The sequence below is a fragment of the Onychostruthus taczanowskii genome, unplaced genomic scaffold, assembly GCF_017590055.1.
Source record: "Onychostruthus taczanowskii isolate IOZ18803 unplaced genomic scaffold, ASM1759005v1 scaffold5, whole genome shotgun sequence".
Taxonomy (NCBI): Eukaryota; Metazoa; Chordata; class Aves; order Passeriformes; family Passeridae; genus Onychostruthus; species Onychostruthus taczanowskii.
Genome location: NW_024502568.1, coordinates 271549 through 296225, shown reverse-complemented (window position 1 = coordinate 296225; position 24677 = coordinate 271549). Strand labels below are relative to the sequence as shown.

The 24677-nt window shown below is 41.4% G+C and overlaps 1 protein-coding gene across 5 annotated transcripts in view; it reads right to left on the bottom strand.

Annotated features, from left to right (window-relative positions):
• GBF1 (golgi brefeldin A resistant guanine nucleotide exchange factor 1) overlaps nucleotides 1-20659 on the bottom strand; it is a 103567-nt gene extending 82908 nt beyond the window's left edge. For all 5 annotated transcript variants that reach the window (XM_041415407.1, XM_041415408.1, XM_041415409.1 and 2 more), the window contains exons 1-3: nucleotides 20408-20659; nucleotides 15149-15254; nucleotides 13781-13847 (exon numbers count right to left, since the gene is read on the bottom strand). In XM_041415407.1, the coding sequence (XP_041271341.1) occupies nucleotides 13781-13847; nucleotides 15149-15254; nucleotides 20408-20415 (181 nt within the window). In that variant the 5' untranslated portion in view covers nucleotides 20416-20659. The remainder of the gene's footprint in view (nucleotides 1-13780; nucleotides 13848-15148; nucleotides 15255-20407) is intronic.
• Nucleotides 20660-24677: the final 4018 nt, after the last annotated feature.

Below are 24677 nucleotides of genomic sequence, written 5' to 3'. Positions count from 1 at the left end.
CAACTACTGCACACAAAATTATCAGGGTTCCTATCTTCAATATGTTCCTGATCAAGCTGATGAAAAAAATAGCCCACTGCACTAGGAAAATGCTGCAAATGGTACTAACTCTAATCTGTAGTCATCTCCAACTTGCCTTGATAAACTGCAAAAAATCTGTAATTTACTGTTACATTTGCTACTGCCTGCATCTGTTACAATTTCAATTGTCATTGCCACTTTTATGCCTTTCTGTGCAAAATACAGTCTATACTGGTATGCCTGCATAGACTTCTGTAGGCCATTCTCTAGCACAGTTGGTTCCATTTTCTCCCCAAACAGTATGATTTGTGTTGAGACTTTAACTAATATCACAATAGTTCAGGAAGCTTTATGGCTTTGCCAATCAGCTTTTGCTGGAGAAAAGCCTTGTGATTGGCTTCTTCTATCCCTGTTCATTACCTATGTATCAACTGCCAATACAGACAAGAATTTTAGAATATTGTTTCTCAGCCCATTTTCAAGGAAGAGGTTGGTAGGTTTTTTTTTGGTTGGTTGCTTGCTTGCTTAGAAACAATGTGGCCTAGAAACAATTTTGCACCTAAGCAGAGGTCAGGTTTCTTCAATATAATCATGTCCTGAAACTCTGGGTGTTACTTTTCCTATTTTATGTCCTTGCCTCTTTTCAAAGGGAGTTTAAACTAGAAGAAAGTGTGTGGCGCTACTATTTAAACACCATAGAAAATATTGGTATCAGTTCTCTACACACATTCCCACCAATTTTATCATTTCTGATAGCAATTCCACCATAAGAACATAGGAGAGCAGAACACAGCAAGTATGTCAGAGCCTGCTGTTACCTTAGTTACACTGAAAGAAATAGGTATGTCTCAGAAATATAGGAAATTGTTACAAGACAACAGACAGACAGCACTTCCTTTCCCAGAACAATCTGTCTCCTGCCCTGACAACCCATTCCTGCTATATTTACCCGACCAAATTTCACCAATGATATATTTCCAGATGCACTTGAGCCACATGTGCCTGTCAGTCAGACCAAGCACACAGGAATCTGAGCTCCTAGAAATCACTAGATGTTAATCCATGCTTCCTCTCTTGCTTGCCTGTAGAGTTAAAGGAGACAAAATGTGTAAAGCATTATTCCCAGTTTATTTTGGAAGCAGGCACAAGAGGTACTTCATTTGATACATCTATTTACTCAACTGCTTTCTTTATAGCTTGCAGAGACACCTGAACAGTTAAAAAAAAATTCAAATGTGAAACATGAAGTTAAAAATAACCGGCTGTTTCAAACAATTAATACTGGGTGCACACCAAGAAATTGTAAAACTCTCTTAAAAATTTGTGATGCTTAACAAGGAGCTTACTGCCCTAATCTGCCATGGGAGAGCCAATTCCTCATCCAGAAAAAAAAATCCTGTGCAATCTTTGCTGGAGAAAAGCAACACACATCAGTTCTAGATTGTGGATAGCTCAATTTAAGAATGCTGACCAGCTAAAATTAGTTGAGTTTTGGAGCAATAAGAACAAGGTCTAATGAATGATCTGAGCTAAGCCAATTCACTATATTAGCACTTCTATTCTTCCTATATTCCACTATATACTTCTGATCCCGTGCCATCTTCTTCCAACCCTAACTACACAGCTAGGTTCTCTTCTTTGCATAATTTTATCAATTACTTAACACTCAACTTCTGATCATTATCTTCACTCTTGCTGAATTTCTCCCTGAGATACTTTGAGCAAAAAGGAACAAATATACTCTCTTTCCACTTCCACATTGCTAAAAGATGATCTTCGCAGCTCCTACATCAATACTACTTTCATTCCAAAGTGCATTTTTTGAGGTTACAGCCATGGGAGAAAAACAAACCAACCCACCCCATCTCATCCCAAAAATCCAACCAACCAAAAAAAAACCTAAAAAAACCTAAAAAAAAAAAAACAACCCCAAACCCAAAACCTAATTCCACAACAAAACCACGGGAAAAAGAAATCCACCCAAAAATCCACTTTAAAAACTGCCACAAAACAAAGTCACCTCTCAGAATCTCATTAGGAAGAAGAGATTGTCATCACATTGGTGGCCACTCAGTGCAACCAAGATATTCTCAGTTCTAGGTACCATGACTCTTCCAGAGAGGGCAATGGGAGGCTAAACCATTGACACAAGAGAAGTAAGTGAACAGAGGAGCTGAAAGGGTTCAAAATGGTAAATATCCTTCCTTTAGCTCCCTCCACCCCTTTTTTGGAAAGCGCAGACAGTTAGTTTCAACTTTTTCACACTTTGTTTAATAGGCTTAACAGAGGGTCCTAACAAACAAGCTTTTTTAAATAAAAAGCACAAGTTGAAATTAATTGTGACTATATCAAATCTCACTGTCAGGCCAATTTTATCACCCAAGGTGGAATTAAAAACCCCTGTAGCCTTCTTTTAATAGCAGATTCACATACAAGACCTCTTCAATTAGCTGCATGCAGGCAGATTCTTCAGAACAAAAGCACTTTTGATCCATTATTCTCAAACAAACAAACCAACCAACCTAGGTTTGTACCCAAAAGTTTACTGTTTAAGTACAAGAACATCCTTTAGAACAGGCTTGATTATTTTCATTACAGAATTAAGTCTTCAAAGTTTTAAAATGCTTCTGCTAGAGAGATTGTTCCTGCTTCCTTAAACCGTGTACAGTTTGCATATTTTCAGGTACCCTTTCCTTTTCAAATCTGCAGCACTGGAACACTTTTCAAACATCTGACTAACACATCATACAAGAGGAGTGGAAACAAGCACAAGGAAGGAAAGGCACACCTTACAGGTGTAATTGAAAGATGTTAAAAAAAAATACTGGCCAGGGTTGAGTACGATCAAGTGAAATGTGGGCAAGATATGAACTGCATTACTTGTAAGAGTTTATTAGCAGCCTCATACAGCTGCTCAGATTCAGGCATCTGATACAAGGATGTGAACAGCTGGTACCATCACCTGCTGTTGCTGCAGAGTGAAAGGGAGTGTGTGACCTTCCGCTGCAGCACATGGGCCTCGTGCACGCGAACAAGGACCAGTGCGGGCTGCGAAACTCTATAGCGCTAAGAAACCACAAGAAGAAAAAAACTACAATTTAAGGACAGCTGAACAGGAATTAACTGCCCTTTCAGATTTTTAATGTATTGTTAATAAAAGAGAAGAGAGACTGTTTGCAAAATTTAACCTGACGTTGTCTGTGACACAATGCTTAAATAGTCAATAGTCAGTTACCAAAGAAACATTAAGGTAAGCATTTCAGGATGCCTATGATGGTCTTCCTCCTCCTCATTATTTAATAATACATTTCTTCAGCAATTTACTTTCTCTGAAATTTCTTTATTTTTTCCAACTTTTGTACTACTATTCAGCTGCTGTTAAGAGTCCTATTGCTTTCTACAATGTCTGAATATTTTTATTTCTCCCTCTCCTACGTTTCCAACACTCCTGGCACAGCCTTTTCCCCAAGAAAGTGATACTTTTTTATTTGCAGAACATGGATGCTTCTTTTATTTTTCCCTTTCATTAAGAAACTGAAGGCTTCACGATGAAAGTATTCAGACTCCTGTATCACACAAAGAAGTGAAAAAATGTCAGAAAATTTTGTTTAGAACTTATCTCTTTGCCAAATCTAAATTAGTACTTCTGCTTCAACTGACAAAGTCTCTTCCTGCTGACCATATTTTAACAGACTGATAAATATTGGAGCACATATATTTCCTATACCTTTGTGTTCATCATCAACAATGCCACCAATCATCATCAACAATGCCACCAAAGTAAATATTCCCAGGACTGTGTTCTCCTACTCTCTGTACCAGCCTGATCACATCTGAAGCACTAACTTCATGCTGAGGCAGAATGTATTTAATAGAGGGAAGCACAGAAGTCAAATCTGACTGAGTATATTTGCACATCAGACAGTCAAAACATTTGTTTTTTCAGGTAAGAGCTGAGTATGTAAAGAAAAACTTGGTGTTTCTGAAAGAAAAACATGAAAACCTCAGACTGAAGTGAAAACCAGCTAATGATGGCTCCTGGATGCTATCATGACAGTAATTTTCATTATTATAAAACTATTACAGGCCACTAGAAACTGTCTAATCCCACTCTAAAGAACATATAAAGTAACTGCTAAGTGCAGTTACTAAATATGCTTTCACAAGCAACCATATTTTGCCACTGCCTCTCATTTTATTTCTACAAAGCTCCTCCTATAGGCTATAACCAGAACCAATAGACCATTCTCTTTCAGTACATCATGGTCAAGGTAATAACCACATCTTTGTTTATTTCAACAATTCCTCACATTTACAACTTGACCTCTGAATTATTTAGGCAGTTAATCAAGCTGTATGTGGAATCTAATTCACTTTGCAGACTTCATCACTATATCATGAAAAATTATAATTTCATTAAAAGTAACAGGGCACAAAGACACATCTGAACAAAAATACTCCTACCAGAATCAATCTAAATGTGATTAAAAGAGAAGAGCACTGTTTTGAAGTAATTTCATTTAAGTAGCACAAGCTTTGAGAATTATTTACAGCCAGGCAAGCACTTAGGCTCCTGCAACAGTCCTTTCTGAAGGACTCCTACTTCCTCCTTCAGTATGTCTAGGAGTAAGTTTCAGCTTACTACTACAAGGACAGAACCAGAAAAGAGAACTTCTCAAATGGTTGTATTAGGGTATAGGTGGAGGCTCAAATAATCAAAGAACTACCATCAGTGGAGAATTTAATATGTGCAGCTAAAAAGCAGTAATAAAGTAAACCCCTTGACCAATGTAATTGTGTAACTGCAATTACAGGGCAAAATACATTAGCATAAGCTGTTAATCAATCTGTTCATTTCAACAGGAGAGCTAAAGCCAAACTTCAGTTCTATAGCAAAGATGCGTAAATTCTCATTAATGCATTTTACTTTTTCATTTTTACTCATCTCACACTGGGGTGTTTTTTGTCATAATGTCTCACCTATTCCTCAACTGTCACAAACTATACACCTGCTTTTTCTTCCACAACACGCTGAGTACAACAGTGGTTTGAATTGACAGGTTTTATCTTCACAACTGCACCATGCAGAAAGCACAGACATATTGACTTCAGAAAGTACAACAGATGAGGATTCTATGTCTATCTGTGCCCTTCAACTAAAGAAGAAATATCTACCAATTAGGAGTTCAAAGCAGGAGCAGGTTGCTTTAACACTTTCAGTAACATGTTCAAGTCACACAGATACAGTACATCATACAGTACCAGTGTAGATCTATCCATTTTCTACAATCACCACTTGATAAATGTTCCTCCTTAAGAAGCATTTTTTAATCTCCTATAATTTTGTGATGACATGTACTGATTCACCATCCCTGAGACATTTACATATACTTAATTGCTCTCTTTTAAAAAAACAACAGATTTCCATTCACTCACAAAGTTCTTCCCCAGAAAGTATCTTCTGATACCAACAGAAGCTCATCCATGACACTTCCATCTCTCACCTCAAAATCCATCACATCACAAAACCTCAGACCCTATCATCAAGTCACTGTATTCCAGACTTTATATATCAAATTTTCTCTTTTTTTGTAGCTTTGAAAAGTGCTGAAAAGCAAGTTAAAATCCTGTCATCTAAAAGATGATCAAAATTTTCCTACGATTGTATGCATCAGATTTATGTCTTTCCTGGACATATCTGCTGTCTTGTATCATTTTCTAAAGATAAATTACAAAAGCAAGATAACAGACCACAGAATATTCTGAGTGAAAGGGACCCACAAGAAGCATCAAGTCCTGCTCTTGAGTGAATGGCTCGTGTGGACCCACGACCTTGGTGTTATCAGCACGTGTTTTGACCAACTGAGCTAATACCATCTTAGTTGTCAATCCAACATTTTTTTAAGAACTTACCATGAGGATGTCCATAACAGATTGGAAGATTAATTTTTTTCTGATTGCAAAGAAACCCCCCCCCAAACCAAGCACAAACAAAATAACCCCTTCAGCAATAGTCTATTCTGCAACACTCAGACAGCTAAAAAGCTACATAGTTATCTTAAAAAGAAAAAGCTCCTGCAAGTTTACTTCAAATGGGCAAGCCACCAAGTACACATCCCTCACTATCAATGTTCTTTAACCAATCAATCTGCTATTTTAATATCAATGTTCTCCATTAGTCTGCTACTTTTACACTTATCTTTTAATCCCTGCCATTCTATTTCTTTTCATCCTGACTTTTTTATTCCACACTAACCATTGAGAGAAGCAGCACTTTTTCACAAATTCCTGCACTACTCCTGAAGAAAAGGACACTTTGCCCAATTGTATCTTCTTTCAAACCTCTCCTTCCAACTGACATCTTGGTATAAACCATATTAGGGATCATCCAACGACAGCCTGTTGGAAGGACAAATCGCGATAATCATTAAGAAAAACCCTCAACTGTTGCCATCTTATTGCAAAGGTTTCGAACCCTCTTGGTGATTTCTCACAGGCAGCTCCTCACACCACTGACTCCTTCTCAGCACAGCCAACAAACTCCATCTCACTTCTAGACCAGCCAACCTACTCTTTTACAATACCCATCCTAATTGGATCTGTCTGTGGCCTATTAAGGGCAGGCCTGTTCCTAATGCTTGATAATTAGCACAGCTGTAACTCCTTAGGGGGGAGAATACCTTCACCACTATCTCTATTTTCCTACATTCCACCCATCCACACTCAACTTTGTATACTTAATGATTTCTCTCTGTTGCTACCCTCTTAAGCTACAGACTCTTTGAGATGAGCAGTACTTCAGTATGCTTCTTGGGTAAGCATAATCAGCACTTCTTAGCAATCCTATTACATATTATGCAACCATATAAATATGCACCTCCAATTTCTGACACAAGTTGTTGCTTCTTTAAAGTTAATCATTTTTGCAACAATATTTTTAACAGGTCAGGTGGCAACTATTGAGTGAGGAAAGAAGACAGGTAAAAGAAGGAAGGTAACAAAACAGAAGAGCTATATACTTAGTAAACTAGCAGCATTAAGCAATTTCACATATACTCCTACTTCCAGAGGGTTTTTACTATAACGCAAATGGCACAATTCCTTTTCACTACTCTTGTCCATCAAACAAAAACATCACAAAAAAAAATTCTATATAAAACCTCAATAGCTGACTGAAGAGGAACCTTAGCTTCTATGCAGCATCTGGTACTGCCTGTCCTCCAAATCAAACTGCAATTTATTGCCCCCTAATGTACATCCATTAAGCCATTTCCTTCATGGCTCCACTTCACACAGAAGCAGTAACTGAAGGAAATAATGGAGTGCCCAACAAGTGGGAAAGTAATTGCTCAACAAGCGTGGAACAAGAGAGAGTCAGTTGCACACCATGCACATGTGGCAGCTCTTCAGAGCCCAGCCCTGCAGTGGTAACAGAAGGCTGGTGTTACAGAACAAGCCCACTGTGGGAACTATTCCAAGCAACAGCCAGGAGTGCTTGTCCATCTAAATCCTTGGGTCCTTAAGGATTAGGGATCAGGAAACAATTCCTTCCAACAGCACCACCTCCTGCTTGTACCTGCCAGTCACTAGCCATGCATAGAAGGACGACTTCAGCTCCAAGCTCTAGTGTTAAACTACTCAGAGAACTGTACTGAAAGGATGCATAGGGGTTTCACAAAGGTTGGGGGCTGAACTGCATAAGGGACTTCAGGAGACATGCAGAAATACCTAGTGTGAAGACCACCTTACTGAGTTGGTTTGGGTTTTTTTGCTCTAAATACTCTGAGATTCACTCCACTTCCTTCAATTTCATTTATTAAATTTCTTACTACTCAGAAACACAAAACAGAAGATTAACACAAGAGCTAAAACATTATCAAATTAAGGATTCTACACAGTTTCTCCCTTTCTCTATGTCAGTGTTAGTTACAAATATCTCAATTCCAAGCTTCTCAGGAGTTCTACTTTCATTCAGTAACCATGTTGAAGGGCTCAAAGTACAATTCAACAGAATCAATTAGAGCTCAGAGTGACACCATCCATACCTAACTCCTCACACATTCTGCATAAATGCTGTCCTGCACACAACAGAAAAGCCATGAAAAAGGTTATGGGGCTTGTCTTGGTGCATCTGTAAATCATTCTTCATCAAGGACGTCCTTCCTCTTTCTTTTACACAGAAAGTAAACAAAATCTTAAGTGGAATTATGACAATTATTGTGTTCATTTTGGGCTTGAGAAGTTCCCATCCCAGTTGCAGTGCAGCTACCATTCTTAGAGCACATCAGTGTCACTCTGGAAAAATCACTTAGAAAGTAAAGCACAAGGTTAACAAGCACCTGGGAAAAGTCTGATTTATTATTTCTCCAAGAAAACATGAAGAAAATCTATGCCAAAATACCAACATCTATGCTAAAAATATCCCTGAGGAAGATTCAAAGACCTCCGCCATAAGACAGTGATTTGATTAATTTGATGCTAAAATGAGATTGAAAAGATTAATCTCACTCAGAGTATTTGGAACTACCTGCAGCTTCAAATCAAAAATACTGCATTGGTTTACATTCTCTGTGCATTTGGGAGGATGTCGGCATTCATTTATGCTAGAAACTTGCTTTTAAAATGACAATTTTTACTGTATTGTCTGAACACAGTTGGTAAAAATCAAGTCTGGATTCAACCTGCAAGCAAAGCATCAAATTTAAGTTGGCACCTTAATATTCTTATTTCTTATAGTAAGAAAATACGAAGAGAAATAAAATACCACTTTTGTCCACAGTGCCGGGTCATTCAATACAGACTAAAATTGTATTGTCATCCACTAATTAGAGTGAGGCCAAGTCAAAGCTATGGAAGAAGCCTCATTCTATGAGTTTCCTAACCTTCCTAATACCCTTTCCATTCTTCTTTAAAAATTCAAAGAGTATGTAACAAAGCTAAAATGTTAGCCTGAATTGCTTGGTATTCAAAAATACCAAGTTAACACATATGAATACCTATTACTAAAAAAAAAAATAAAATCCTTTTATTTTTTTGAGTTATCACAAGAACAGATATGATCCATAAGATCAGTGAATGTTCTAGATCTTTGACAGGAAGCTGACATGCAACAGGAAAATAAGGGTTTGGTTTTTTTTATGGCTATCTAGATAACATTTCTATCCTTCAATGCAAGCAATGGGAGAAACATCACAGTATGCAGTTCATCATATTTGCTGTTTACCAGAAAGTTCAGGCACTTCCAGCAGAAACTCAAGATCTAAATAATAAATCAAATATGGTATTGTTGTTACCTGCAAAGCAATAAGCATCACAGCACTTTATATATCACACATTCACATCGTCTAATTCCTACACTTCTTGATTAAAAAAACCACAAACACTACATTTTTCTAATTTCTTAACTTGAATGAGCATCCATATTCTAACCATTAGCACTTCAATAACATTGAGAAGAGGCCACATATTTATATTTACTACCAAGTTACCACTTCTCAAAACTAGATCTTTCAGAAAAAGTTCTGACGCTAATCCAAAATCATGATAAAATTCCTGTATTGTTTTACACAACTGTCAGGTTTTTCATAAAAACTGAGTTTCCAGAGCTCAGACATGAGAAAATGAGTGTGCAATCAAGTCTACATACCAGAAAACTGATGGCTACAGTAACAACTATATTAAGTCAGACACCGGGCAAAGGTTCTCCTACGGTTACAGTCATTTGACCTTTAGCCAGCTCTTAATGCCCCAGCCAACCCTCTAAAGATGGAGATTTGCAGCAGCTTCTTGTCTGAAATAAGCCATGAAAAGATTCTTCTGAACCCACTGTACAAGCATTCATTTAAAATGTCATGAATGTGCATGAAATCAGAGTGCTTCTAACAGCTTACTTTGCAGCTTCTGTTTAAATGCACTAACTCTGAACCACCAGAGGATAAAAGGACTCAAACCTTGCAGTCTGGTACTCATGGACCTAAAATATACACAAACACCTCTTCACAGGTGTGTTTACCTAGTTTAAACCTTATTTAAATAGACTCTCGATGCACACACTTTCCACAAACACCTGCTTCTCCCACTGCAGTCATGACTTGTACAAGGCAGTTGTAGTCAGTCATTCCTGTCCTAAAGCCATCCCACACACCAGTAGGCAGCACTTCAGGCGTGAAAATCCTGGGTACTGACTCATCTCCCTGGTCAGAGCAAAGCACAAACTCTGTCATGAGAAGGATGACTACAGAAGTATCTGCTCTTACCTCTACATCATACCAGAATGGTCTGAAGACCTCAACAGCCAGAAAAGCATTTAAAGAAACCCAATCCTCATGAAATCATCGAAAAGCAGGGTTATAATTAATTCATATTTCCAACTATTTGTGGTTACAAAACCTTTCTCTGCTGACCTAGAGAGCATCCCCAGTTGGGACCACTCATGAAAGAGAGAGTCTCAGTTATCACTGGATGTTAAAAAGAAGCTTCCTTTTGGTGACCTAAATCCATAACAAAACTGACAATGAACAAATGTTTCAACATCCAGACATATTTTTCAGGGTACTCAGCTCACTTTAAACAGTAGTCAAATGGAAACTGTGGTGACAACAGCCCTCGAGCCAAACTTGTATCAATACAGGTTTTCATCAGTCTTAAAATAACCTTTGAAAATGTAGCTAATTTTGCATGCATGGACAAAGCTTGATAGTCATTGCTTCCATATGGACATAATTCAGGACACTGACTTCTGCTTTTTCTAAGCACTAGAAATATGACACATGCCAACAAATTTAAGCTTACTGTGGTCATCTTAGCATTGCAAGCATTCCACTATTAAATTTATCTTGGATTAATTTATGCATCACCCAAGACAACAGAACCTCTATGTTTCCTTTCTGTTTTTTTCAAGCAACTACTACCAATAGTAGCTAAAATACATGAAAATGTAGTCCATGAAAACATAAAAATGGCATCCAGTAAATCAGCTGCCAGTGGGTCAGAGGTGGACATGCTGTTCATTTTCAAATTATTAAACTCTTTTTATAAATCTACAAAAATTCCCACAGAAATTAAGTTTATCAGAATTTTAAAGAAAAACTTCAAAATATTCAGGTTCAAGGCCCTTAGCTAGGTATGCTGAACTGTAGAAGTGAAGTTACTCTTACCATAATCATGGGACTGTTTGTGCTGAGTAACACAGCTTCTCTATACGCTTCCTCCGAGAGCACAGGTGGAGGTTACAACAGGATGGGATACCATACTTAGTTGCAGACAAGCTTTCCAGCATGTAATTTAGTTCCTCTTGAGGAGCAATACTTTGAAACAGGAATCTTTAGCTGCTGGGGGCATACAGTGCATCTTTATACCCTTGACCAGGGTATTTCAGCATCACAGTCATGACAGAGTTAATACCCACTAGCTCAGAGGAGAACAAAAGGTACTCCACTGCAACATGCCTAACATTTACATTGCCTCTCTTTGCTCATTAAACAGGTTTTGGTTAAATAATGAACAAACTGTATTACAGACTCCGATGAGAATTCCAAAATTATAAATCAACTGGTAAAGCCCAGAGGAGAATGAAGGGAGTGGGAGGGAAGGAAGGATAATATTGACTAATATAAAGGGCGCAGCTTGACAGTGGATATTCCTGCCACACCTGATCAAACATGCTCCATGGGGGAGGGGAAGGGAGGGAGAGAGCAAGAGGGGAGATGGGACAAGGCAGCCTGAAATTTGCATCCGGAACAGATTAAAATGGGTTCTTGGGGGATTGAGAAAATACATAATATATATTACTATAAATGCAAAATTGTACTAAAAGCTAACTCAAATGTCAAAGATTACAGCTTGAATAAATTTAAATATAAAAGCAATGCGTTTCCATGAGCTAATGAAAGAGACATGAAAGGAAGGTCTAGGGGAAAAAAAAAATCACCAAAAACCCCTGTGCTGGGGACTGGACTTTCGATTGCCTGGAAGATGATGGAGGATAGATACTCTGTATCATTCAAAGTATTGCTTGGGAACAAGTCCATGTCTAAAATGGAAAGATGGAGCACAGCAATGATGTCCTGTCTCAAGACACTAGTCAGTAAAGAGCAGTCACTGCAGCTGATATTACCTGTATAAAAGAATCCCATGTAGTCAAACCAACATGCTATCATCCCCATATATAAGCAATTATTATCTCAGCAGGAGCCACACTTACCTGATGACTAATACAAAGGGAGTCTCTGAATCTCTCAGTACATTAAACTTTGCTTTCTCTATCAGCAGATAGTGAACTTGCATTTTTTTTCCCAACAAGTCAACAGCACATTGTACCTAGCTGCTCTAGATAAATGGCCAGTCCCTGACATTTACTTATACTGCATTTATTTGAGCATCCTGACAGTCCCTGCTCTTGTTGATGAGAAGAGGTATTTGCAATAATGGCAGAGAACTTCAGGAAGCTTATTAAAAAAAAAAAAGATTCATCTCACAGAAGGGAGAAATGTAAAATTTCCTCCCAATACACTTTTGGTGACTGCACGCACATCTTACAGAAGGTGAATGAGCTTACAAAAAGCCCCACAAATACAGACTGTCATGCAGTCCAGGTACAAGCATAACATCCAGAACAAAGACACTATCCAGAAATGCAAGCTGTTCGGGAGATGTCACGATCTAACAGAAAAATCCTGCTTACAACCACAGAAAGTTAACCTGGCAGAGAAAAGCAAAGCATTACACTTACAGGCAGGCACGTAAGAGGAAGGAATAAAGGCTTAGAACTGGCACGTGTCCTCAGCACCTCTTGTCATTATCAACTGGAAGAAGCACTACAGTGCTTCTAGAGAACACACTTTTTATGGGATTCCAGACTCAGCACTGATGCAAGAATAAGCATACTTCACAGCTAGAAATGCAAAAGGTCCATCTCAAACTAAGGTTGAGTGCAGTTCTGAACAGTCACTGTAATAAAGGGACCAGAAATGAAGTTTAATTTCAAATATTACAATCAATAAGAAAAATCCTGGGAAGAACATGCAGAATGCCACATGGAGTTTGCTTCACCTCCAGACTCTCAACATATACTTGGGTTACACTTAAACATTCACTCCTGAAACTACAAAACCAGAAAATGTTGGGGGAAGCAGAGGAAGATGGGTTTTGAGAAAAACAATGGTCAGAATACACACCACAGCCTTCTGTACTACTTCTCTAATCAATACAGATTTCCAGTTTCTTTCAGTGCAGGTGATCACAAAGTAAGTTTTTCACTTAAAATCCAAGACACCCAAATAGAAACAGAGGTCTGTGCTTCACTTATTACATGATGAAAGCTAACAAACCAAAGAATGTGAGGAAAAAACAGACAGAAACCACTTTCTAAGCACATTTTTTTCCATCACTCATACATCACAAAGCATAAACAAACCACAAAAAAAGCTGTGCATGATAGAACACCACATTTCATATATTACTACAAGCTTCAGTATATCAAAGAAACAAGCATCTTTATAAAAATATGTGTGTGCATACACAAATATATATATATCTATATATAAATATATATAGATATATATATAGACAGTGGCAGAAGTGGTATTTCTCTGCTCGTTTACATTGGTATTATTTATCCAAAAGTATATGCATATTTCCTCTTTTCTTGTTCTTCAATAAATGACTTCAGTATAGTAAATAACACGAATAAATACACCTGTACATTGACTTCATATACCCCAGCAGGTGCACACACCTGCTGATTTCTGCAGAAGCTTACCTGTGATATTATTCAGCACTTCTTTTAGGTGGCTAAAGCTATGCAGCAGGGGATCCCTTTCTTCATCCTATAGGTTATATATAGGAAGCAAGTAATTAATGAGGCAAACATATTCCTGAAGACAAATCTTAGTAACGGGTCTGTTAAAGACCTCACCATGACATTCACACAAGTGCTGTGGTTTGAGTTTATCACTGTCAGCATGTTTATAGCATCAAATCCAAGGAAGCATTTTTATTTTCCTGCCAGTGCTCCCCAATATTACACAGCTCAAATGTCAAAGCATAGGTCCAACACTGAGCATTCTGGTTTGGTTTTATTGTCCTTAGAAGTATTTCTGATTAGCCTTCTGCTATTCAATAAATTTCACTGCAAATCTAACTCATACCATATTGAAATGGCTCATCTGGATTTGCTATAATGTTAATCTATGCAGATTGTAATGGGAGCAGAAATACAATGACATTTTATGCCATTAAAATAACTTGAAGAAAGAATCACAGTGCAATATTTATATGAATTAGCTGCATCCTTTAGCCTTAGTCTATCTTTATGATATTAAAATAAGGAGGAGCAGCAGTTTCTCCAAGCTGAGTGCAGCTGCACCCACACTGTGAACAGAGAGGCCGTGAGCCCTGATGAAGAAATGCACCTCAGAAAGAAAAAGAGCCCTGCCCTTTGACAAACTGAAACCACTTGTGCTGGATGACAGCCATCTGCTACTCATGTGACATTCCGAAGTGCACCACTGATACAGTGTGCCACATCCACACAATTACACTGTGGCAGCCATAAACCCACCAAAGCACGGTTAGACTTGGAAACACGGTGTTGAGGATTTTTACCAAAGCAGGTTTGAAACTATTGATAGGTTTTAGTCAGGAATATAGACAGCAGCAACAAAACAGAGCTGAAAACACACACTATGCCATACGAAAATTTTAAAAATACTCTATATATAATTACTTCCCCACTTTTTATTTCATGGCTTTCCTGATGAAGACTGTCTTCCCCGAGAGGGTACAAAAGATACATAAAAACACTGTGCTAAACAAAGTAACACCATACATGGAAATACCCTGACATGCCCAGTGATGAAAATCTAAATGAGATGATTCCTACACAGAATACAATGTGGGGTTTTCCTATTTACAGGATAAGAAGGTAGAAGACTCCTAGCTTTGTAGCTTTTGCAGTCACTGGCACAAGACACCCAAAACAATGTACACAATGCAGAAAGTTATTCCAACTTTCCTTACAAAACAAGTGCTACAAAAAATTGAGGCACTTTTCCAAAGCCAGGTGGTTTCTGCCACAGGTGTTTCTACCTGCTGCTGCTACAGATGGCAACAGTTCAAGGTAACTTACCAGATGTGTGTGAGTGCTCCATCGGGCGTTACGCTTTATGGCTCCCACCACTGCGTTGATTTCACCTTGTACAATGTAAATGTTCTTATCCACCATCCTGACAATTCTGAAAATAAAGGTAATTCAAATTAATCTCTAGTCTCTTAGAGAAATTGTCTTCCTCAGATGAAATGAAGTTGACTCTAACCAAGAGAAGGCCTGCAGTGATGCAACAAACTCTTCCAAATTTGTTTTGTGCATGCACAAAATACAAGTTATTACACATAACAAATACAAATACTTCATCTAAAGAAGACACTTTTCCATGGTGTGTTTTCAAAACCATAAGAGCAGAAAGTTCTAACAGCATCTTTGTAATGCAAGAGATCACTCTGCCACGGCACATTCCTAATTTTTTTTCCAGTCTATGAAAGTTCACAGAAAGATAAAGTGTTGGGGTACCAGGACAGACATCCATGGCAATGCAATAACACATGCACCTCCAGCACTTATGCAAATTCCTGCAGCCCTACACGGAACACAAAGCTAACCTTGTACTCTCTTAAATCAGCAGCAGTGAGATGAATGAGCTGGCCAGAGCAAACCACATTGGGACTTAAAACACTGACAAAATAAAGTAATTTGTAACAGATGTTGATTTCACACTTGCTTCACAAAACAAAGCTTTCAAGAAAGCAGGGAAGTAAAAAAAGACATGAGTAAAACCCCACAAAGAAATGAGCAAAACTGGAGACAAAACTGGATTAAACAAAGGGAGGAAAAATGAGAAAGCTAAAGGGAGACATTTACTCTGCTGTAGTCTGAGGTCTTTCAGAGAAAAACCTTAAACTGACACATCCAGAAAGAGGCAGAAGAGGGGGAAAGAAGTTAAAAGCAAGAAAGATTTCTAATAGTCTGAGACAAAGAAGAGTGAACTTCTATGGGACTCTTCTCTTTATACTGGCTGTAGCACAGACACAATCAAGCACCAAGAAGTAAAAATGAAGGGGAATGAACAGACACAAATGTTTAGAAATAAAAAACAGGACTTAAAAAGAGGCCAAAGAGTCAGATGATGCCATGTCTGTAAATGAGAAGGATTTAGTGATATGGTAGCCAAATAATGAGACTTTTTCAGGAAAAAGAATGAACGAAAATGAAGACTGCAGCTTGAAATGACAACAGGTCATCCATAGGGAAGCCAAAGATTGGAAACAGATGAAACACTGATGGTAACACTTCAAACCTGACCAGCTCATTTAAAGGACTCAGCTGGGAAGGGGAGACAGAGGCTAATAATGCACAGAGAATATGAGAAGGACTTTTGCCCACGAAACAAAAGCAAAGCTGGAAGGAAATGGTTTTGGTGGACTGCCCACAACCTCAGAAAGATCACCACAGAAATTTCAGAATATACATTCTGGATCTGTCAGGCTTCATGTTAATTAGCATTTCTGAATTATCAACAATGCTTCTAATACACAAATATCCTCTGAATGAAAGAGTCTAATTTGCTTCAGGACTCCATAAATAATGGAAAGAAAGCAAAGTATTATAAAAAGATACCTCATCAAAGGACAACATCAGATTTGCTGCTTCATTTTTTCAAGGTGTTTGCAATAGAATCAATACTCTTATGGCAAAATTGTTTCTTTCATTAAATGAATTATACATAATGGTACTCCAGGTGTAAGACAATAATTTAAGGTCAAAGACAAAAGTATTTCGTAAGAACTGTCATGACAGACAAATAGTGCTTCCATGTAATTTGCTTGTGCCCTGAAGAACAAAGGTTTATATCCTTCCTCCACAGCTGTATATAACAGAACCACCAATACACTTCTTACTCATGTGGCTAATGCTTGAGAGATGTTCCCATCCTCAACAGTAAATTATTTCATGCATTATTCATATGATTGCATTGAAATACCATTGATCACAATTTTTCTATTTCACTTTGTTGTCCTTGTTTCAGTACAAGGCATGAATGGGAGATTTCTCCTCCATGTAAAATTCCTCGCTTATTTATTTTTTCTTTCATAAAATAATTCCATTATTTTCTGTATTTCTACATCAGCAGTTTCAGGGCTCAAAATTCTAGTCCAGGGAAGTACTTCTGAGGAAATATTTTATACACTCATATTTGTCAAACCTAAGTTTTTCCTGTCTTCACTGTTTCAAAACAGTATTGAACATGTAAACTGCGTAGCACCATTCCAGGCATTTAGCAAACTGACATGGAAGCATTATTTCAAAAAGCATGCAAATACCAGACAGACATATTACAAACTTTGCACATATATAGATACTCAATAGTTCTGACAGTATTTAAAGCGAAGCCAAAATTTAAATGCTGTTCTGCATACTACTGAATCTGCGTGTAAGACTTTTATTTCTTCTCCTCTGTTTTTAACATAAAATAATTAAACAAAATGTTTGTTAAAACTTCTTCGCTCCTGAACGTAGAGGACTTAAAATGCCCAGCTAACTGCAAGTGGCAATTTACGAAGAAAATGGACAAAAACCTCCAATGCACACCTTTTCCTTTCCCACACCTGATCCTTTCAAGCAAGGGTGCAAAAACTCCATGTTACTTGGCAGGGCTCTGCTGACATATGAAAACCCTGCAAAACTTAGGGCAGTATGTCATTGCTAACTGTCTGAGAAGACTCTATGAAAATGCACTCCTTTCCTCACTGCAGATTCTATCAAATATAACTTAATTCAAAAGTACAAAAATTCCCTTTATGCACGCCAACAAACTCATTTCACCAGAGCAACTGAAACAGCCCATCATGCTGCAGATGCAAATTCCCACTCAGGCTCTGAACATCAGACATAGAGCTCACTTCCCCACCAACACTGGGTAGAGATGGAGGGAAATACTGCTTTATATTTAAGCTTGTAGCTAACCAAGCAATAGCATTCCAAAGTAAACCATAAAACCAATGGACCTTTGCAACTTCATGTTGGAGAAAGAAACAGAAAAGAACTGCAGTGAGCAGGAAAGACAGACAACTATTTTCAGAGAGATGCACCTTGTAAGCTAAGACCACCAAAAGAATCATCCATCCATGTAAAAAATTAAATTTGAAATTTTATTTCAAGTGATGGATATAGCTTCACTGAATTCCAAACTTCCCAAAGGCTACCCCTTTTAAATGATTAGATAATTTCTGTATGTGTTCCTTCAACTGTAGCATCACCACAAGGAACAACTGATCACACTTCAGAGCTCAGTACAGATGTCCTGAATCAAAAGAAGTTTTAAGATTGAAATGAACACTGTAAAGCAGCAGAGAAAAAAAAAAGTTACACAATTTACCAGATGAGCACTGAATGATCAGCTGGGTTTACAAGAGCTTGGTGGGAGTCAGGCAAAACCATAAGACATTTGTTCAACTTAGAGAAGAAAAAAATGTTAACATGAATTCAGGTTTAATGTTACAAAGCTGTGGTCTGAAGAATGGGGTATTGTAAGTGTTGAACAGAACGAATACTGAAGATCATCAACAAATTTGAAACAACCTCCCTAGCAAAGGTCTGTTTCAATACCTCCTGATCTCAAATCAAGAATAAATGCCTTTCTTGCAAACAATCAAGCACAAAAAGGAAGTGGACTCAATACAGAAACAAATGGGTTCGGTTCTGTGGTCTTAAGTTAACTTTCACAGCCTCACTGACAACAGCATTGGGAACACTAAGTGGGAAAAGGCTGATGCCTAATCATGTCATAAAAGAACAAAAGCTCATATTCATAACACTGTCAAGACCTTCAACAGTGTTCTGTGTATAATAATTATCACTATTCTGAGACTTCTGAAATAGCATCACATGTAGAATCTTCATATAAAAACACTGACAAGATTTACACCTGCAAATGTTATTTCACACATGCACTGAACACTCCAGTTCTCAACCTCGGAATGTGTTACCCCTACACATCCCAATAGACAAGAAGCCAAATTATTCCTAGTATTAACACTCCCTCTTCTGCAGCAAAATGTCTGCAATTCTTCTGGAAACAAGCTAGAGTTAGCATCAGAAGCAACAAGGTCTGGCAGGCTTCCATGAAGTCACTTCTTCCTATCATTAACTTTAGCCTTCAGCCATGGCACCTGATTTAAACGCAGTGACACTACCCCAACAGACAGCAGTAGTGAAAAACAACATAAGCACAACATAAAAAGGTAATATTTCAAAGTAAGCTTCTGTTGACCCAAATTTTTACTGTTTATGACAATGCAGGAATAATCTAGATAGCTTCTGACCTAGATTTGGCCACCAGAGTCCTGATACAATACACTGCTACCAAAACAGAACACACAGCCACAAATCACAAACAACTCCTGGCAATCTCACAGCCAGCTAGGCTTCCCAGAAGCCCAGGTGGCAATCAGAAAGCTCCTTTTCTTCATCCTAAACCTCACAAAGAAGGTACAAGAACATCTATACAGAAATTTAACTTGCTTGGGTTTTTCAAGCAGTAACTGTTCTGCAAAAGCATCACAGGCAGCAGAAGTTCAGAGAAGTCAGGATGTTTCTCCAAAGGCTAGCTACTAATGCCTGGACAAAAGTGATATAAAGCAATAATTCTTAAGTATGGAAAGGAGCTGTGCAGTCCTGGGCATTTAAGAATGCCCTTTAAAAGATAAGCAGCAGCAGTATGGTAGCAGTGGCAGATCAGAAAGGAAGAGAGGGACAAGCTTCTCTGCAAGCCTCCACATTCAGTGAGATGGGGCCTGGGAATCAAGCAGAGAAAGGCAAGTCGCATCTACCTGTCAAAACTGCACAGTAAAAATGAAACCTAAGGTCATTATGGTGAGAGACACTTTCTTTCCTCCAGTTATGTCATACTGTTGAAACTATGAAACGTGCCAGCGGACGAACCCACACCACAGCCGCCAAGCGAGCCCCGAGCAGTGCGCGCCCGGCCATGGGGCTGACCATATGCCACAGCAGGCTGTCTCCCGCGGCTGCAGGCAGCCAGCCAGCGCGGCGCACGGGGAGCGGCTGCAGGGCCCATCCCGCGGCTCCCTCCGGCCGGGCCCGAGCCCCGACCCCGCTCTTCCCGGGGCGGGCCCGTGCGTCCCCCGCCCTGTGCACCGTCCGGTGTCAGCCCCGGCCGCCCGCCGCCCCCACCCGCGCCCGGCCCCCGGGCTGCCGCGGTCCCGTCCCCGCCCCCCGCAGGGCCCGCAAGGTTCCCCCGCCGCCGCTTCCCTCCCGCCCGCCCCCACGTCGCGACAGTATCGCGACAGGCGGTCGCTGCCCGGCACTGACCCCCGCATCCAAAATGGCGGTGCCTGCTCCCCGCGACGGCGGCCGCTTCACATAACCGGGCGGGCGGCGGCAGCGCGGGCGGGAGGGCTCGGCCCGCCCCCTGTCCGCCCCTCCCTGCCGGTGGCGGCGAGGCGAGGCCGCGGAGCGCGGGGTCCGCGGGGCACGGGCAGGGACACCGGCCCCGCTCCCTCGCACTGACGTGGAAACCGGCGCACCGTGACCCGCTGCCTGGTTACTGCGCAGACGGACAGCCCGGACAGCCAACCCGCGCACGATGCGCCGCGCAGCTCCCCGCGACGCCCAATGGCAACACGGCTTGCGACCGGAGGAGGCGGGCCCTGCGGTGACAGCAGAGGGGAGCCAATGAGAGGCGAGAGGGTAGAACCAGCAGAGCCGCCGGCCAATCGCGGCGCGGTGCGGCGCCGCAGCCGCGCCTGAGCGGGCGCGGCCAGGGCGGCCGGGCGGAAGCCGGCGGAGGGCTGCCCTCGCAAAGCATTGTGGGCGGGCCGTGTGGGACCAGGGGCCGTGCCGTGTGGGAGCCGGGGGCGTGCCGTGTGGGAGCCGGGGGGCCGTGCCTTGTGGGAGCGGGGGCCGTGCCGTGTGGGTGACAGCGCTGCGCAGCCGCCAGCGGAGCGGCGCCTTTCCGCCCCGCTTCGCCAGCATTCCCCAACTTGTTCAGCAGCCTCTTGCAGCCCCTCCGCTGGAGCCGTTCGGAGATGATCCCTGCAAGCGTTCTGTTCGCTGCCGAGCAGCGCCGTGTCACAGCTGTGCTGTTTGCCGCGGGTGAGCAGGAGTGCAGCGGAACGAAGCACGGAGTGCAGCACACACAGGAGCACACGCCGCTGCTCCCTTCTCCTGCTCCCCAGGAACTCTCAAACCTGGACACAGCTGATTGCTGGCTTGGGTTGGGCTACAGCCCCCGTGCTGCAGCCTTAGTTCACCCAGCACAGCGATCTTGACACGCAGAGACCACCATGGAGTTGAACTGCTCTGTGAAGCCGCTTTGTTGGCCTGCTCTTGCAGCAAAAACAATCACAGCTTTGTAGCTATACAGCACTTGGCAAAATGAATTCTTGGTGCTGCTCCCTCCTTTTCAGGTGTTTTCTGTGTCTATGCTCCAGTAGCAATGCTGTGTGCCTTAAAGGCAGTAATTTGCAGGGGTCACTACTTGTTTCAGCCTCTGCCCGTTGAACTTGGGACAGAGGACAGAAGGTTCTTGCAGTTATATTACAGTTTTACTGCTCTAGGATCTTAATTAATCAGGTTGGCCTGGAGATCTTAGAATTGTCAAAACAACAGTTACCCCAAAAACCTACACTCTGTGGGGAGAACACAAATCACTGGAGCAAAGGGAAGGGTGAAAGGGTCAAAAAGTATTCATTCACTTTTAATCATAACTTCATCTACCACAATGTGACTGAGAAAGTTCCCAGACAAAGGCTCAAGGGAACATCCAACAGCACTGTTCCATGGCCAGCCAAATATAAATCTGAGGGTGAATTCAGTGCCACCCTAAAGAATGGCCAGATATCATCACATATCAGTAGCTGTCAGACTATTGCCTGATTGAGATTCAATGTGCCTTACATTGCTGTTTCCTCCCAGCTCTGACACCACTAGGGTCAGCCTTCTTCAGGCTGTGCCTGGCAGCATATAGGAAACCTTTGGATTTGGAAGTTTAAGCTGTAATTGCATTAAGGAGCCACATTCCCTAGAGGTGAAGCAAGAAAGAGCATGCCCCAGTGGTCTAGCATAGGCTCAGAAGCTGAGATGTATTCCTCCAGCCTCTGCTGCAGCCGTGGCACATGCATTTTGTCTTGAGTTTCTCAGCTATAAACCAGACAGTCAAATACTCACCGAGCCCAGATTTCATGTGCTGCCTAGGCAATGAGTGAAGGTTTGCAGAACAAGCAAATTAGTTGCTAGTGCTTTCTCCTTCCCTTTTGCCCCACTCCAGCAAATGCTAACTAACAGCCTGATGGTATTTGCCAGACATTATGAAATCCACAGGAGTTCGTCTGCCACTCCATCCACCTGCTCCCTGCTCTGGAAAGGTGCTGGCTTAGCCACTGTACACCTTGCAGCTCAGTCCAGGTTTGTCATGCCTGCCAAGAAAGGGTCTGGACCCCGTTCCATGCCTTCTTGCCCCTTCCAGTGTCCACTGTGTAGCTCAGGCCCCCACCCAGTCACGTCTGGTGGATTGGACCCTGCTAAGGTGTTATTTATGGAAGCCTGTCACGGAGCTTGAAACCAAGCCAGGCAGGAGCCTTCTGCTTCACCCAAATGCATCTTAGTGCATTAATAAAGAGCAAACATTGCAATGTGCTTTGCATTTTTACTTACAATCCAGCACTGTATTGTCTGGAGAGAAAAACAATGTGGTATGGCCCCACACTGCCTGGGGAGGAGAGTTCATTCACACGCACTACAGCACTGTGTTAGTCAGCCCTCAGACAGCCCAGCACCACCCTGGCTGCACAGAAAATCCTGCTGATGTGACAGTGTGGCACCAACATCCCCAGCTTGGCAGCAGTGGGGAAACCTGGCTTGCCTGGACTGCATGACCCAGTAGTGTTTGCAGTGAGTGGTGCACAGCTATGGGCACGTGTGGGCAAATGGGAGCACTCCGCACCAAAGATCCAGGTGTAGGACCGGGACACAGGATAATCCTCTGTCCCTTTATTTCCAAGATAATGCACTAGTTCTTACACACAGCATGGTACAATGGAACCAAAGATCAGACAAGCAGTCTGTGCACATCCACCTGCTATCTGGTCAGGAAAGTTCAGCTTTATCTTCGCTGCAAAGATGCAGCTTTTCAGCAGGTTCTGTCTTGAGTATTCCTCCTTAGCCCACAAGGAGCCTGTGAAAGGGATGCAAACTCACCAAACTCACTGACAGTCATCCCCTCAGGCTTTTCCCAGGTACCTGGTCAGCTCAGCTGCTTTCATGAGACATCTGAGCAGCCAGCCCCTTGCAAAGAGCACAGTCTGTATATCACACCAACTGCTTGCCTTTGGTGAGACTGTCAGAAATCCACGCTGCCAACCACCTGCACCTCTGCAATCTGCACCAGCCTTGTACAGTCCTTGGTGCTCAGGCACCACCAGTCCATGGTTCTCTTCAGAGCCCAGATATCAGACCCATGGGCACTTGTAACACAGACATTTTCCAGCAGGTTAGGTAGTCTGAGAGAGATTAAACTTCTTCCTCTCCTCTTGGAGGCTTTTGCTGTCTCTTGGAGGCTTAGTAAGGTCTCTAGAAAAGAGAGCAGAAAGACAGAGTTTCTCAGAAGGTACAAGCAGTTGTCATGGCTAGAAACTATGTGCAGCCACTCTTCCCAGAGCTAAGCATCCCCCAAACCACTACTGATTGTGTGCAGAACACAATGTTCTGAGCAGCTGCTCCTTTCCAAAGCAAGCTCAGGTAGAGATTAGCCCAAAGCCAGCTGAAGGATCTCCAAAGGAAAACTGATGTGTGGCATCTGACACAATCTGGAATCCAAGTCAGGACCTACAACTGAAACAGCAGAGCTGCTGTTGCAAAAACAATTAAAAGGATTAAAACACTTCTCTGGAAACTACACAAACAATTAAAAACTGTACAAACTATATCAAGTACAGTATTAAAACTGCAGAGCAGACTCCTAAATCTAAAATACCCTGCCAGCTGCTCCACTTAGCCTGTGTCTCCAGAATGCTCCTGCACTTCCCAGTGACATCAGGCTCCCCCAGTGAACTTCCCAGTGTAATGTTTTCGTTGTCTCTTCTTGGCCAAGATAAGCCATGCCTTTTTGGCAAGAGCAAGCTGGGCTCAGTTAGTCATATCTTTGTCACTTCTTGGCTAGACTACAGCTACGTGATACACCTGGGCATGAAGCCCACAGTGATTGTCAAATGCCAACTAGAAGAGCATGCTGCAGTGGCAGCCCTGGCTGCCACGAGTTCATCAAACCTACCTCTGCTCTCTAGGCCACCTTCTGGCATGAAAGCCAAGCCAAATTCAAGCTTGAGTCCTGATCTTTAAGGCATTTGATGGCATGGAACCAGCATGGCTAAAAGATCAGTTAAGACACCGAGCTGGAAACCATGATCATCAACAACTCCACCACTCTCCAAGAGCAGTGAACCCATCCAGCATGAGGACCGTGTTTGTCTGTGGCAGAGACAGATCCTGTCTGAGAACAAACTCTTCCCAGCTGGTGAAAAAGGAAGGGTGTCTAAGATGCTGAGTAATTCCCTTCTTTTGCATATCCCATCTCTCTGCCAAG